The following is a 15,018-nucleotide window of genomic DNA, read 5'->3' as shown; positions in this document are numbered from 1 at the left end:
CACACACACACACACACACACACACACACACACACACACACACACACACACACACACACACACACACACACACACACACACACACACACACCTCTCAGGGCTCAATCTCATTCCTCACAGCCTCAAACCACTTCTTCTTCTTTGCCTGAATCTGTCCTTCAAACACACATAAACACACTACCCATCCTCTCTTGCATCCACTTTAATCACGCTTAGATCATCAAGCCTCCATTCCCCATCTCCTCTAGCCATTTCTTCATTCATAAACCATCACACTGCGCCATCAGTCAGTCAGTCAGTCAGTCAGTCAGTCAGTCAGTCAGTCAGTCAGTCAGTCAGTCAGTCAGTCAGTCAGTCAGTCAGTCAGTCAGTCAGTCAGTCAGTCAGTCAGTGTGTGTGTGTGAGAGATAGAAAGGGTGGGAGGTTGCGGTAGGGGGGGGGGGCTGAGGGGTAATTTTGCATGCATGCAAAGCCACATCCTGCCGAAACACACACAGCTTATCAATGTGCAGTCAATACACGACAACCCTCCAGACACCCCGTCCTCACTTCGTTCTGATCTATTAAACGCAGAGGTTGTTTTTTTTTTCGTTGTGTGTCCACCCCAATGCAAAAATAGAGACACATCCTCCTCACACCTTGTCCCTCTGGACCCGAGAGAGGTATGCAGCTGACGAGGCTCTGAAGCGAGACCATTTTGGCCCCCCTAGCTGGCCCCTTTCCCTGCATCCATAAAACCGTCTACTTCTGAGTTATAACACCATTATATCGTCTGGCTTATTGCTAATCAATGCAGGGGAAAGTCCCATGGGAAGGGGGGGGAACGTATTTTTACCAGCCCAACTCCTCACACACAGATGGGTAGGAAGGGTGTACGCGCACACACATCTACAATCGACTCCCAGAAGTGAGTTGCTGCTAACTTGCTAAAGCTTTACCCCCCCCCCCCCCCACAGAGCGCATACATTTTTATTTTTCAGAATGTGTCACAAGATCCTCGCTAGGCATGGAAAATGAGAAAATATCACACACACACACACACACACACACACACAAGCATATTCACACTTGCGCTGCGGAGAGCGCTCATGGGAGTTTGAGCGACAGAAACATAGAGCCACAAAGCGTGAAGATGGGTGCACACACACTCACAAACACACTCACACACTTAACGGCTGACACTCACTCCCTTTTCAATTAGAGCGTCGGCTGGAACAGAAAAGAAGAGGACAGAGGGAGGGAGGGAGGTAGGGAGGGGGCTGTCAATGCTCTGTGGGGAGACACATGCTCTGGCAGACCAAACACATGCACATTAACACACATACAGGCAGTGGGAAATGGCCACAGCAAAACAAGAGGGGAATATTAAATTTAAAGGAAGACACAGTGGTGGACATGGAAACAGAAATTGTATACACGACGGACAAAGACGTTAAATTATTTGTTGAATGATCAATTAGCCGATATAAAAATAAAAATAAATCAGAAACTATTTTGGGAAGTAATAAGCCCATCATTCTGGTTCGAGCTCTTTTTTTCTCAGGTATTGAATATAGTAGATCAAATATATTTGTTTTTCTATATTTTTCAGTTTTTCTATTTAAGGAGAAAACATGTTGTGACCAAAAGTATATAACAAATTTGAGTAGTGACTTTAATCTCAGAATTCTGAGGAAAAAGTCAGATCTCTGAGATTAAAGTCAGAATTCTGAGAATTAAAAAAAAATGAATATCTATTCAGTAAAGGAATAATTCTAATAAAAATGGTCATTGTTCAGAATTCTGAGATTAAAGTAAGAACTATTCTTCTACTTTTTGTCACATACTAAAATGGACTTCTTCCAAAGATGTTGGACTCTGAAAAAGACAGAAAATTGAAAGAAAAAAAACAAGAAAAAAAACAATCCACAAAGCAATAAAGGAAACAATTGTCCCCGACTCACTTCTCATATCTGTTGGTACTGATTTCTTGGACCAGGTTGAGGTACAGGTTCACTGTGATGAGGCAAACCCAGGCCAAGGCACTCCAGTCTGCAGGGACACAGACACACACACACACAGGGAAAAACAACAAGGTCAAATTACAACATAGCTCCCCTCGTCACACAGCATGCACCTGCAAGTGTGCGTGTCCAAACACACTTGTATGTATGAGCGCGTGTGTGTGTGGGTGCATGTGGGTCCACTTTTTGATAAATGAAGGCCCATTTTGCAGTAATATGAGGGAAACCTGTGGCTAAGGGTGATGGATGAGAGGGGGAAGAGATAATGATGAACTGTGGAAAAGCAGAGGGAGATAAGCAGGGGTTGGGGGTGAGAGAGGAAGAAATGAGAAGGAGAGCGAGGAGCGAGGTGAGGAGGGGGTGAGTCGAACTGAGTGGACTAGAGCTAGTGTAGTGAAACTGAAAAGGAAAATAAATAAGGAAAGGGAAAGGAGTCAGCAAAGTGGAAAGAAATGAATTTATTTTACAGAGACAAGGAAGAGAGTAGGAAGCTCACTTCAGTATTTTGCCCTTGTTTTCAGCCCTTTTCTGTGTGCGTGTGTGTGTGTGTGTGTGCTGTGTGTTTCTGTTGACAGGACAGGCAGGGCTGGTCGTCACAATGATGAATTCTCTCAGCCGCATACTCAGCTTACTCAGTTTCGCACAACAAACCCCCACACAAATACACAAAATTCTCTCTCTCTAGTCTGTACACTCAAGCACTGTTTAGGAATAGTGCGCAGTGACTAAGAAAGAAGGAGGCTGGCCGTCCATGTCATTGTCGAAATAAATCACAGTCACAGCGTGTCTTACATAACCTGACAACAGCCGGAGCGTTTTGCTTTAAAACTCGACAACGTACAGCTCCGATCCACCACCTGCCCCGGCTACCGTCTTCCTCCATTTCAAACACATTTCATAACCTTTTATTAGTCCGAGTTAAAAGCAAAGCTGCGCTATGCGGCTCCCACTAGACTCGGGGCTTTCGCAACAGAACAAAGTGCCCGCTCAGCCGGTGTTTATGTGTGGCCGTTTGTCCTAAGCGTGAGGATCCTCGTGATAAAGCGAGGTGACAGGCAGCAACCCTGCAGCACTAACTCACTGCCCATTACCCTGTATCTGTCTGAGTGTGTGTGAGGGTGATGTGTGTCTGCCTGTGAGACCAATAAAACAGGCCTGGAGGAGAGTTGCATTAGCAGCCAGTCCTAACTGACAACCCTTATGCTAATTGGGGCTAAAGGAACTGTAATTGCAACAAATGCATCCAAGATGTTCAAGGTAAACACAATCCTGCCCTCATAAGTCCAAGAAATCCTACCAATATCAACCAAATTGAGAAGTTGCAGATGTGTCTGACAAACCCAAATGATGTGCTCATTGGAGTAAAATCAATGATGAAACACTAAGGCGTCTGGTTTGAGGGCGTGTACTGAATAGCTGCAATTGACTCCCACATGTTACACCATCGTTACGGGTGTGGTATTCTTGGCATGGGTGTGTGAATACTCCTCCACCCTTGACAACTGGTGTATCTCAAAATGGCATGTAAACATTCTCCATCTCTTTCCTGAGAACATAGGAACAGCATGCACAATTTGAGTTGCCAAATTGTTGTCAAACAGGACAAGAGGAGAGGCTGTTTCAGATATAGGGCAGCAATAACCATTTGTTTACATTATTGATTAATCTGCAGGGTTTTTTCTACATTAGTCGTTGGGTCAATAAAGTTTCAGAGAATTGAGTAAAATGTCTTTCCCATTTTTCTCGAAGTCCAAGGTGATCTATATATATCTTGTTTTTTCAGCCAAAGATATACAGTTTTATATGATATAAAAAGGAGACAAGCTGGAAATTGCCATACTTCAGAGTCGGAAACACATTCATTAAAAATGAATTAAATAATTAATCAATTATTAAAATAGTCGGGATTATTTTTCTCTCGACCGACTGACAACTAATCGTTGCTGCTCTAATAAAATGTCAATTAAAAATATAACCATTCAATGAGAAGTAATTACCATAAACTCAATGTAAGACACATTAGATACAATAATGGAAAAGGCATAAAGAAGAAGCACTGAAGTCTGGTTATTTGGAGACACCAATATGCTTTTTTTGTTTTGTTTTTTATATACAAGGCAAGGCTTTAGTACTCTCTTTGACTGATAGTAGTGACTTTACAATTACTTATTTAAAACGTTTATCGCTTTCAAAAGCTCACTTTCTAGCCTGTATATCCTTGTGAGACTGACCGTTGATCGGCCCGACCAAGCAAGGAGGCAGAGAGTTCAAATATAACCCAGTGTGGACATTTATTACTCCTTGTGGCACATGACACAGCCTCAATCTTACTGTCTCATGTGAACACAGTCACCAGCAACAAGGATCTCCCACACAAACAGGAAACACAGAGCCTAAATACCCACAGACTAATCAACCAACAAGACACAGGTGAGGGGGGAGGAGACAACACAGGGCACCAGGTGAACACAATCAACAAAGAAGCTATACAACCCGTAACGGAGGCCGAGATCTATGGCCCCAGAGATCACCTCCGTGACAATCCTCCAGTAATAACTCCCTGCGTTGCATTTCAAATAAGCTCTGGGTGAAAGATACAGCTATAAGCCGGAGCATCAGTGTCAAAGCACATTTTGTTCTCAAGCTAAAAAAAAGAAAGAGGAAATGACAAAGTAATATTATTTCACACTGTGATTTACGAGCTCTTCAATAGATGTCTTTGTTGAATTTTTTTCTGGCATACTCAACCTCTATTGTTAAAAGTGTGCCTGCGACTAAATAATGAAGTTTCGTCTTACCAAAGTAAGTTAGCCAGCAGGCCTGGAAGTCACAAAGCGATCCCTCTGGATGTGAATCACCCTAGGTAAGAAGGAAGAACAGCATAGAGACATATTTTCAGCTAAAAGAAAACTCTGTTTTGTGGGTGTTTACTGAAGCAAGCTCGCGTAACTCACCATGACATATGCTACGCTATTGAAGAAGGCAGCTACAGTCAGGCTGAGGATCATCTTCTGTACAGGGAAAATGAGAGGAAGACTTGAAGCGGGATTCTCTAACAAAACATCCCAACTTAATATGGCAGCACATTTACATTCACGTAGAGAGAAATTATACATCAAATGAGCACTGATGCGTCTGACAGCTTGGCGTCTCTGGCGACAACGCTGCGAAAATATTACAGGATGGAGGAAAAAGATTGCTTAACTTCTTCTATATAAACTAAAGTATTTGATTTGATATCATCCGATAATCTGTGCCCTACAATAGTTTAAGAAGATAGCTCTTTTAAGAGGTGGTTAGAAAAATGGCAACACATACATACACCCAGTCCTAGTTTGTGTCCAGCAATGACTCTGCCAATAAGATAAGATAAGATAAGAAGTACTTTATTGATCCCAATTTGGGAAATGTTTGCGTTGTACAAATAGAAATAAACATTGGAATAAACATTCCAAAATGTAAACATCTCAATAGAAATAAAATAGCATTAAAAAGTTGAAAATATACATGTTGAATTACAAATGTACAGTAACAAAATATAAAGCAGGATATTATATATACATAAGTATGTGAGGAATGGAATATGAAATAATAGATTGAATATAAATGTAAAAAGTACAGTGTGATTTTAAGTCCAATGCTACAGAGGAAGAGGAGCGAGAGACAGAAAAAGCCCTAAAGAAAGAGCATTAAAGTTTATGACTGACAGGTAACCTTTGTGAGGGGATGGAGGTGAGGACAGTGCGTGTTGTTAGAGGAGCTGGAAGAGGTGACTGAGCGACCTAGTGCGGAGGTATCAGCTAAACTGTCATTTACTTCAGATTAGGAGGATAACGTGAAGTGCTGCAAAACCTGAGAGACCAGCCGGACTGCCTTTAAAAACACCAAGCAGGCTGCAAACTCAAACACTGATCTGCTTTAGACTTTTGAATTGTGGATACAAGAAAACATGGAGGGAAAAGCACATCTACACTCATATTATTCAGTCTGTTGTGTGACCTAAAGGGGAAAGAAAGCCGTCATTATCACAGAACAACCATGAGTCAATTAACTGCATAATTAATTAATCTGTGCATTTTAATTGGGTTCAATTATGCCAAGATTTGCCATGGCTAATTGAACATATTTCCGGTGGCAATGAAGCAAATAGAAAATGAGGGGAAAAGAGAGTCAAAGCATACTCTAGTGTAGTGGAAATGTACCTGAGCCAAAGAGTGATATCTGCGAAGTAGCCAGATCACAAGGAGCATGAAAATACTGTGGAGATAAGAAAGTAGAGAGATTATTGCTAACTGAAAGCAAACGGGGCAAATCATTTGGTGTTGTAATAATGATATACCAGCTTACTGCACTCATATAGGCCCACATCATACAAACTTAAACTCTAAATCCCTGCAGGTTCTGTAGCAAACGTTAATCTGGTGATTTTATTTAGCTTAGTGTACGATTACTGGCCATTAAAGACATTTTAGACTGAAACTAATGAGAGCTGCTGAAAACCTGCCAGAGACCTGCTCAGCAGCATTTGAAGGAATGATTTCCCCGGCCAAAAAGCTAGATGCTGAAGCCAAAATGTTAAGATGCAGTTCATCAAAATGCCACTAAAAGCCACCTGCAAAATACAACTGTCTATTGAAATAAATGGGAAATAACTCTATGACTTCTGTGAAATTATAAATGTCCTTTTGACCATAGGAGAAACGTGTCCCAATATAGTAATTTCCCTTGTTTGTTTCTAAAAAGTATTCGATATAAGTCATTTGTAATTCCATAGTGCCCTGGGATTTGGAAAAGTTTAAATAGAAATCTTTCAGTCTCATTTAAAAAACTATATTTTACAAGCAAATATTGCATGCAGTTATGCACACCACTTTACAATAGACTTTAATAACTTTTACTTCCTTGGCCATACATGTTTGACAGAGTACAACAACACTGCAAATTACACAGAGTGAATCAAAACAACTTAGACAAAGCCTCAAGCTTTGCAAAGATGAGATTTATTACAGGGTGACAGAAGTGGTTACTGTTTGCACAAGTAAAACAAAAACCCTGCAGTTTATTTTTTGTAAACACACAAAGTAATGTTCACAATTAGTGTGTCTGACAAAGTGTTTACCCTGCACGAATAAAACCTTTGCAAAGCTAGTTTGACATCATTTAAATCCACAGGAACGTATTAAAAAAACCCTGCCAACATATCAGATATAAAAAAATATACATGAAAAGGTAAACTATCTGGTGCAAAATCAAAGTGAAGTCTTTTTTGAGGAATAAATACATTGAAGAAATATTTACCATCCTACTAAGGAGAAGGTTCCTGTGGCTCGTTTCACTGTTAAAATCACCACCTGTAAATGACAAACAATTAATTATAGCTCAACTTCATTAATAAGAAAGAATCAGTCTATATTTAATCGTAATATTTTCTCTGTGTAATATTTTTCAAAGCATTGTACAAACTTCCTGAGGAGTGAAAGATAAACACAGCGCCGCCATGATTATAATCATAGGCTCAGAAATTACTGGGTTGACAAGACTGCTATTTGTTCAAGCATGTCTGTTGTGTTTGTTTGCAAGCATGTGTGTAATTAAAGTAAGTACAAAATGGAGTTTGCATCTACTTCAGGCAACAGTTGTAACAGAATTGTGAATATTTGCTCAGACATGTAAAGGTGTTTACGACCTCCACAAGCATGACGCTTTCGGAAGCCTTTGAGTGCTGTTAAATGACAGCTGAGAGAAATGACAGCTAGAACCTGATACTCTACATAGTTTGTGCAAAACAACATCCAAGCTGAAACTGATCTGAGAGCAACAAGAGAGGGAAGAGGAAGAAGAGCGGAGGAATGAAAAGAATGAGAAATGTGTGAGTCAGTTCAAGAAGCTTCAGGGAAAATGAAAGGGACCCGTTGTAGTTTTACAGTAAGACATGTCAACACTGAGCTGTGCAACACTTCTGCTGTGGCCCTCAGCACACAATGTCCTACACGTGTCCTCTGAGCAGCGACAACAGACCACTAACTTCCATCAGTCTAAAACCTGCAATGTAAACAAAACAGAGATATCTATACAAATGACATGACAGATTTATGTCATTCATAGAAGTGACTGTCAAGTTGTATTTAAACTTTTCTTTGCAGTAGATTTCTGATTACACTAGTATAGGAGGATTTGTTTTCTGATGCTTTCTACAGTGTTATTACTGTTTTAATTATATTTAAATGATGGCCCTCAAAACTCACCTTTTCACTCTTGCCTTCAACTCCTAATCAACTAACCCCTTGCCCTTATTCCTCCTAGCTTAGCACTTTCTACTTTTGTTGTTATTTTGTTTTACTTGCTTGTAAGCGCTTTGAGCACCAGGACAAGCGCTTTATAAATGTAATGTATTATTATTAATGATGATAGAGTGATACAAAGCCTACAACAATTAACTAAGTTACACATTATTTTGTAGAAAATGAAATGAAAGATCTTGCTTTATGTAAACTTGTGGAATTTCCTTCTGATAATAGTCGCGCAAGCATCCGTGTCATTGGTTGTTGCTCTTGGATTTCATTAGACAATTATCAATATATTGCAAAATATTTTTTTCATAGGCTGTGTATTAATCAGCTATCTGGTTTAGGCTAAGTAGTAGAACTAACAGTCATTTTAAACACAACAGCTAAACAAACTACGTGCTACTGCTATCACAGAATCCATTGAGACACACTCAATCATTGACATTGAGCCCACTTCAAAGTCGCAAGATAAAATCCCAGAACAAAAGTATATATTATTCATCTTGGACAGTCTATATTTATGAAAATAACATACTTGCTTCTCGGAGCAAAACAAAAGTGAATCATTACCTACATCTGTGACATGCTGTTGTTCAACTGACAAAGAAAAAGGGATGCTACAGAGAACAAAACAACTCGACTGCATGAATACTGATGAAATTATGAGGAATGTATGGATAGTTTTCGTTTTGAACAGTGACACGAAACTCAAACTGGTACAGCCAGCTTGGTCAATGTGGGTTATCTGCATCTGGGTTATTCAGACAGCTTAAGGGACCCTATGATCAATGTCTTGCAATTACAAGATACTGCTTGACGGGAAAATAGATAACTGGGCTAAAGGCAGGACAGCATTATTGCAGCATTCTTAGTTAAGTGTGGATCACAACCTGGAGCTTTAAGCTGCTTACATGCAAAGTTACACCTACACCTTTTCACAAGCTCACTACACGCAATAGTACTTCAGTCTGGATTCAGCCGGTTATCTCCAGACAAAGTTATTCTGAATACAAGAACTACTGACTGGTTTATTATCATCTACATACATCTGCAGGTTTTGGACTCAATACCACAACCACCACGTGTATGCAATATCATTTGAATCTATGTTTGTGAAGGTTGTGATGCAGTTTTTGTGCTTGAGACTTTACTTTGAGGTATTATTAAGTCTATGGTACGTGATCTTGATTTGGATTACACTATGTTGATTAAGCATGTATGCAGCATATTAATAGGCCTATTTCTTATTTTCAACTTGCATACAATTCAAATCACTAACCTAAATGTAGCTGAGCTAAATTATACAGTTCTATTTAAGTGAGGTTTATACTTCACATTATCAATACAAATCTGCAAACTACCTACAGATATTAAATAAATGTACTGGAGTAAAAGTACACAATTTACCTCTGAAATGTAGTGGGGTGGAAGTATACAAAGTAGCAAAACATTGAAATACTGAATACAAGTCCCTCAAAAGTGTACTTATGTACAGTACTTGAGTAAATGTACTTAGTTACCTTACAACAACACTGTACACATGTATTGGAGTGAAGGTATAAAATAGCGTAGAAATATTCCCTTCAGAGTTGTTATTCAGGAAATAAATTCGTAGGCACTCTGTCTCTGATGTTGTTGTTAGTGTTGCTACTTTTATCACATTCAGCTGGCAAAACAGGTTCACATGTTATCATTACAAGATAAGACGATGCTTATCATTTTTTTCTAAAAATAACAAACATACTCTTTCCGCCTGCATGTCTCATTTCTAGAACAATGTGGGTAAACAAGCTTTCATAACGTATGAGAAACATCATCTTAAAATACATAAAGCTGGTAATGCTCAGCTAGGTTAGCTTAAGGTAGCTTGTTAGCTTGTCAGACACAACTGAGTTATATTAGCTCTTCAGTAGCAAGTGGGGATTAGCTCGTTTAAATTAGATGCACTTTAATGGTAATAATCAACCAGTTAATGAAGTTAGCTAGCATGCTAGATGACTGAAAGCTTAGTTACACGGTTACTGTTGAACACTAGGAACCATGCAGGTGTCAGGCATCCATGCATCAATGTATTAATCGATTAATAAATAAATACATCAGTTGGAGTTAATAATTACTAACCCATAGTGAGTTAAAAGTAACCGTTATGTTGCTAACGAGATAATTAGCAACAAAAAAGGCGAACATTGATTTACAGTTACGTTAGCTACTTACGCATCGATAGTCTTCTGAATCTGTATTAAAAAACACGCAGCGTGAATCGTTACTCGTAGACTTTGAGTTTTGACTGTCCATTTTTAGTCACAATGGTTTATTTTTTATTAATTCGCTTCAATTTGTTGATGTTTTGCTGTCGCCTTTTCTTGCACTTCCTGTTTCTACGGTGCGCGCAAAGGGACAAAAAGGGAAGAGCCAGCGTTTTATCTACTCGTCAGAGGGACAATCGAGAGTTTGACTTTAACATTAAAACTCTGCCTTTATTCGTTGTACTTCTTAATTCATTTTGTTTATCTTCACGTTATCAGAAATAACCAACCCTTTAGGTTTGGAGAAATCCCCTCCCATGTTTGTAGGGTTTTTTAGGTGGTTTCAACACATCAGTCAGCAGTGAAACTAAATACGTCATGTCACTACTTTTACTTTTACTTAACAACATTACTAACAAGGATATGTACTTTTTTCAAGTCAGACACATGGGACGGTTATTATTTGCATTTTTTTAAAATACAAAACACAAGTAGAGCCTATACAATATGATGCATCATTAAACTACCCAACAGTAATAAGGTGCTCAAACTTAAAAGCTTCACACCTTTAACAGTAAATGCTTTTCATAGGTCATTGCACCCGTAATACTTTTGACTTACTTAATAGTACTTTCCTGCTTCAATGCTTAATACTACCCTTATTTATTGCTTATCATTTCCTATATTTACCTACTTGTACTTAAGTATATTCTATGCATGCATGATCTTAACTTGTCATACTTTTCTACTTTTTAAGTAAATATAGTTTTTTCCCCCCACTGATATCAGCAAACTTTCCTGTCAAACCCTGCTGTTTGTGCACTGCTAATATCCCTTTGTGTTTACAAATTAATTTGGATCTCATTATCAGAAACAAAAGGCCCCAGGAAGAAGTTTTGTGTCGTCCTGCTCACAAGTGTTTTGAGATTGTAAAAGTACTGCTATTCAGTGATAGCCTCTGGCATTCACCTTAAGGTTATTGATAATGTTACCTCCGTGGATGCTTTTGAAACCAGCAACTTCATTCAGTGAAAAACAGAAAGGCATGTTAACTTTGTACCGATTCTTCAGCATGCCAATATAGTGGCAGCATTTCCTGTAAACGCTTTGAACCAGCGAAAAATAAAAAATGTCTGGCTGTTTCTCTTTAAAGATGTTTGAGTAGTTGCTCCCTTGAAGTCTTTGGTTTAATGTCAACTATTCTCCATGACGTTTTGTGTCCACTATTGTTTGCTTGTTGAGGACTATTAAAGTGACTTTCTGTTTCATCTGGTTTTGTCTTTCCACTGAATAAAGCCAATTGAACATTATCTTTAGGACATTTTTGCATTTGCTCTCATTGTTTTGTTTGGGTTTTATTCAAAGTTTGTGGGTGTGAAAGAATGAAAGTGAAAAGTGGGTGTGTTGCACTAATTGAGCTAATGTGACACTGAAACCCAAGCTGCATCCATTTTCCTCTTGGCCTTTGAGGCTGTTCATGACAGCTGTGCTGTACGGTTGACGTTTATTCTATTTTGTTCTACAATACATCTGATGCACCGTATTCTGGAAATATTCCCTTTTGACACAAACAAATTGAAATAACTACTTTTAGATGCATTCAAATTGGCCCTTTTATAGGTTATAATATGGAACAAAGCAGCATTCCCCCCTCTGGCTCTTCACTGAGAGTTCAGATGTTTTAAGGTTTATGACTGACAACATTCTTCAACCAACAGGTAACTGTGAATCCACCTCTGAGGGGACACTGTGTTACAAAGAGTGCAAATGATGTTGTTTCTATGTCTTTTCTTGACATAAATTAAAGAATTGAACAGAATTTACAAGTAAGACAGCAGTTGAAACGTATTCTTTGCAGTGCGTGCATGCTATTTGAATGTACATCTGTGCCAAAATAACTCTGTGTTTAATTAAACCTGTTTTCCTAACTGAGAGAACATAACTGAAGACACTCCCAAGAAGAGATGCAGACAATACTGCGTCTGTCTTTATTATTCAATGTTTAAATAATGTTCCAAGTAAGTTTGTACTGCATATTGTAGTCCTTTCAAATGTATAAAATAAAACCTCCTTGGTCCTGAAGAAAAACATATTGCATAGACCCTCACACAAATAATAGAGACTACAACACCTCTGTTGTGCAATAAAACGTGTGTGCAATATGTAAACTGGAATTATTTTACGGATGTCACTTGTACATTTAAATACTTTAATTTTTTTAAATAGTATGTGCATGCCCTTTCTTATAGTGTTGTATTCTTAGTCTCTATATTCACTTTTGCTGTAAAAATGTACATTTCCCCTCTGTGGGAAGAATAAAGGTTCTGATTTCAATGTTTTGTTTAACAAGATGTATGTTTTATAAAGCACAAAGTGTGTTGGGTAACCCATATACTAATGGATCATTTGTTGTTGGTCTATTTGTTTTTTGGATTAGCCAAATTCAGTTTTTGTGATGTAATTTTTGTGACAGAATGTTTAAGAAAAACAATATGAAACAAGTGAAGTAAGTTCATATCAAAGTTTATTTTCAGAAACAAATAAGTACAAAAATGGCGCAGAAGGGTCATACAAAAGCACTTGCTTATTTTGACAGATGGACATGGTCCAATAATACCATAATAATAATAATAATAGCAAATACATGACAATAACAACAATACATCTTGTGGAAACCCTCATTATGCTCCATGCAGAGGCATTATCACTTGATGCTTGTTCAATGGGCATGTAAGGCATTAGGAGATCACAGGCAACAGCTACAGTGAGCATCTGCCTCCTTCCATGCAGGCATAATTTAAAGTCACAGACACATCAGATTTGAAGGAGAACTCATCATACAGAGACACATACATCTGAACACACTAACATCCTCAGCAGCACAAACAGGAAGCTGGATCTTTCGTCAGTATCCCCCCCCATAGAGGGGCGGTTCAGACAACAGGTCCTGTAGTTCATGCAGTCCACCTCTCCTCCAACTTTGAAATAACATTTGGCTCTCAAACTATACAGAGTGAGGTAATAAAAAAATACATTACATTAAATAAAAAGGTTTTAAATATGTTTCATATATGCACCACAGGTGCTGAATGCAATATGTGTTCAAAACTTTGAAGTGCAAAACACATTCGTTTGGTGTTAAGTACACAAATGCTTTCATGAGGTTCAACACATCTACAGACAATAATACCACCGAGTAGAAAGATAAATAAGCCGTCTTTCTTTCTCTACCATTCAAATGACTGTTCATAAATTTCATCAGTAGTGACAGCAGCAGCAAAGAGAACCAATTGAGAAAAGTCAGTTCAGCCAGTCCAATAGAAATAATTCTGTTTTTTTTCCCTTTCAGTTTCTGTGGTTCCGAGCTTAGTGGCACATACCGATCTCCTTCTTGTATCGCTTGGTGAGAGAGTCAGCCTGCACGGTGAGCTTGGACAGGACCCCTTGCAGCCCGGTCAGGTGGAACTGGAACTGCTTCTGCAGATCCTCGTCTTCCTCCTCTTCCTCCTCGGATGAAAAGGATGATAGTGATGATGCGGAAGAGATGGACGCGGAGGAGTTCTTGCGGCTGATCACCATGCTCTCCTTGTGCCTCTCATCGGCCTCTGCACGCCTCACCCCCACCTGGATGTCCCTGCGGATGGACTTGAGCAGCTCGTAGTAGCTGTACATGTCCCCCTCGTCCTCATCAGATTTAATGGAGTTCGTCATCTCCCTGTCCTCCTCCAGCTCCAGCGGGACGTCCATGAGCATGCTGGGCAACATGACCGTCTGGTCCATGTTGTTCACGGCGCCGATGAATCTGTTCATGGCGTTGAACAGGGAGTTCTTCTGCGACGGGGATTCTTGCTGCATCATCATAGTGGCGAGTTTTTTTCTTGTGGAAGATCAGTTACTTGTTTGTTTCTCCTCTGTGGCTTTATTTCCGGGCTGATCGGCTTAGAGTAGCGTCTGCTTGGCTGTAATTCTTCTGCGGGGATTGGCTGTCGTGTAAATCAGGCGAGTTGAGTTGTCCCGTGTGTTCAGTGTTTGAGCTTTTTTCGTAGTTTCTGTTTTGTGAAGAGAAAGGTGTGCGTTTATATAGGAAAGGTTTCCGGCTTTAGAGGCGGTCCCACAACCTGTTTATCAAGTTTGTATGCAGTTGAAACCAGAGCTAAATGACCTGAAGTAGCACACAACAGAGAGTTTTGTCATTTCTGTCAGGAAGGGGAGTGGCTTTAAATTGACAGTTAGGGGGGGGGGGGTGAAACCAACTCAACAACATGCACAGCCACAGACACGAATACAAAGCTGCACTCTTTATCGCGCGTAATTACGCACAACAGTTGTCAATTCAACCCAGTGTTATCACAAACTTAATGTGCTCTTCTCTGAGAATATGCTTGGATTTCCGGTGAAACAAATGACATAATCACATCGCACATTCTGTTCCGATGACAGGCAGGGTGAGGCCTGACCGAGCAGGACCGATGATATACATAT

At 39.4% G+C, this 15,018-nt stretch overlaps 2 protein-coding genes across 2 annotated transcripts in view; both read right to left on the bottom strand.

Annotated features, from left to right (window-relative positions):
- si:dkey-100n23.5 (cyclic AMP receptor-like protein A) overlaps positions 1–10,678 on the bottom strand; it is a 46,630-nt gene extending 35,952 nt beyond the window's left edge. The window contains 6 exon segments of the mRNA XM_034213582.1: positions 1,944–2,031; positions 4,802–4,862; positions 4,958–5,014; positions 6,206–6,260; positions 7,302–7,354; positions 10,505–10,678. Coding sequence (XP_034069473.1) covers positions 1,944–2,031; positions 4,802–4,862; positions 4,958–5,014; positions 6,206–6,260; positions 7,302–7,354; positions 10,505–10,585 — 395 coding nt within the window. The 5' untranslated portion in view covers positions 10,586–10,678.
- A 2,364-nt stretch (positions 10,679–13,042) lies between these two features.
- Positions 13,043–14,690, bottom strand: mid1ip1b (MID1 interacting protein 1b). Its single transcript, XM_034213511.1, has one exon. It carries the CDS (start codon positions 14,395–14,397, stop codon positions 13,903–13,905), a length of 495 nt encoding a protein of 164 aa, XP_034069402.1. The 5' UTR covers positions 14,398–14,690; the 3' UTR covers positions 13,043–13,902.
- Positions 14,691–15,018: the final 328 nt, after the last annotated feature.

Source organism: Gymnodraco acuticeps, unplaced genomic scaffold (genome assembly GCF_902827175.1).
Source record: "Gymnodraco acuticeps unplaced genomic scaffold, fGymAcu1.1, whole genome shotgun sequence".
NCBI lineage: Eukaryota > Metazoa > Chordata > Actinopteri > Perciformes > Bathydraconidae > Gymnodraco > Gymnodraco acuticeps.
The sequence above is the reverse complement of the archived record's forward strand: the minus strand, read 5'-3'. Positions and strand labels throughout refer to the sequence as shown.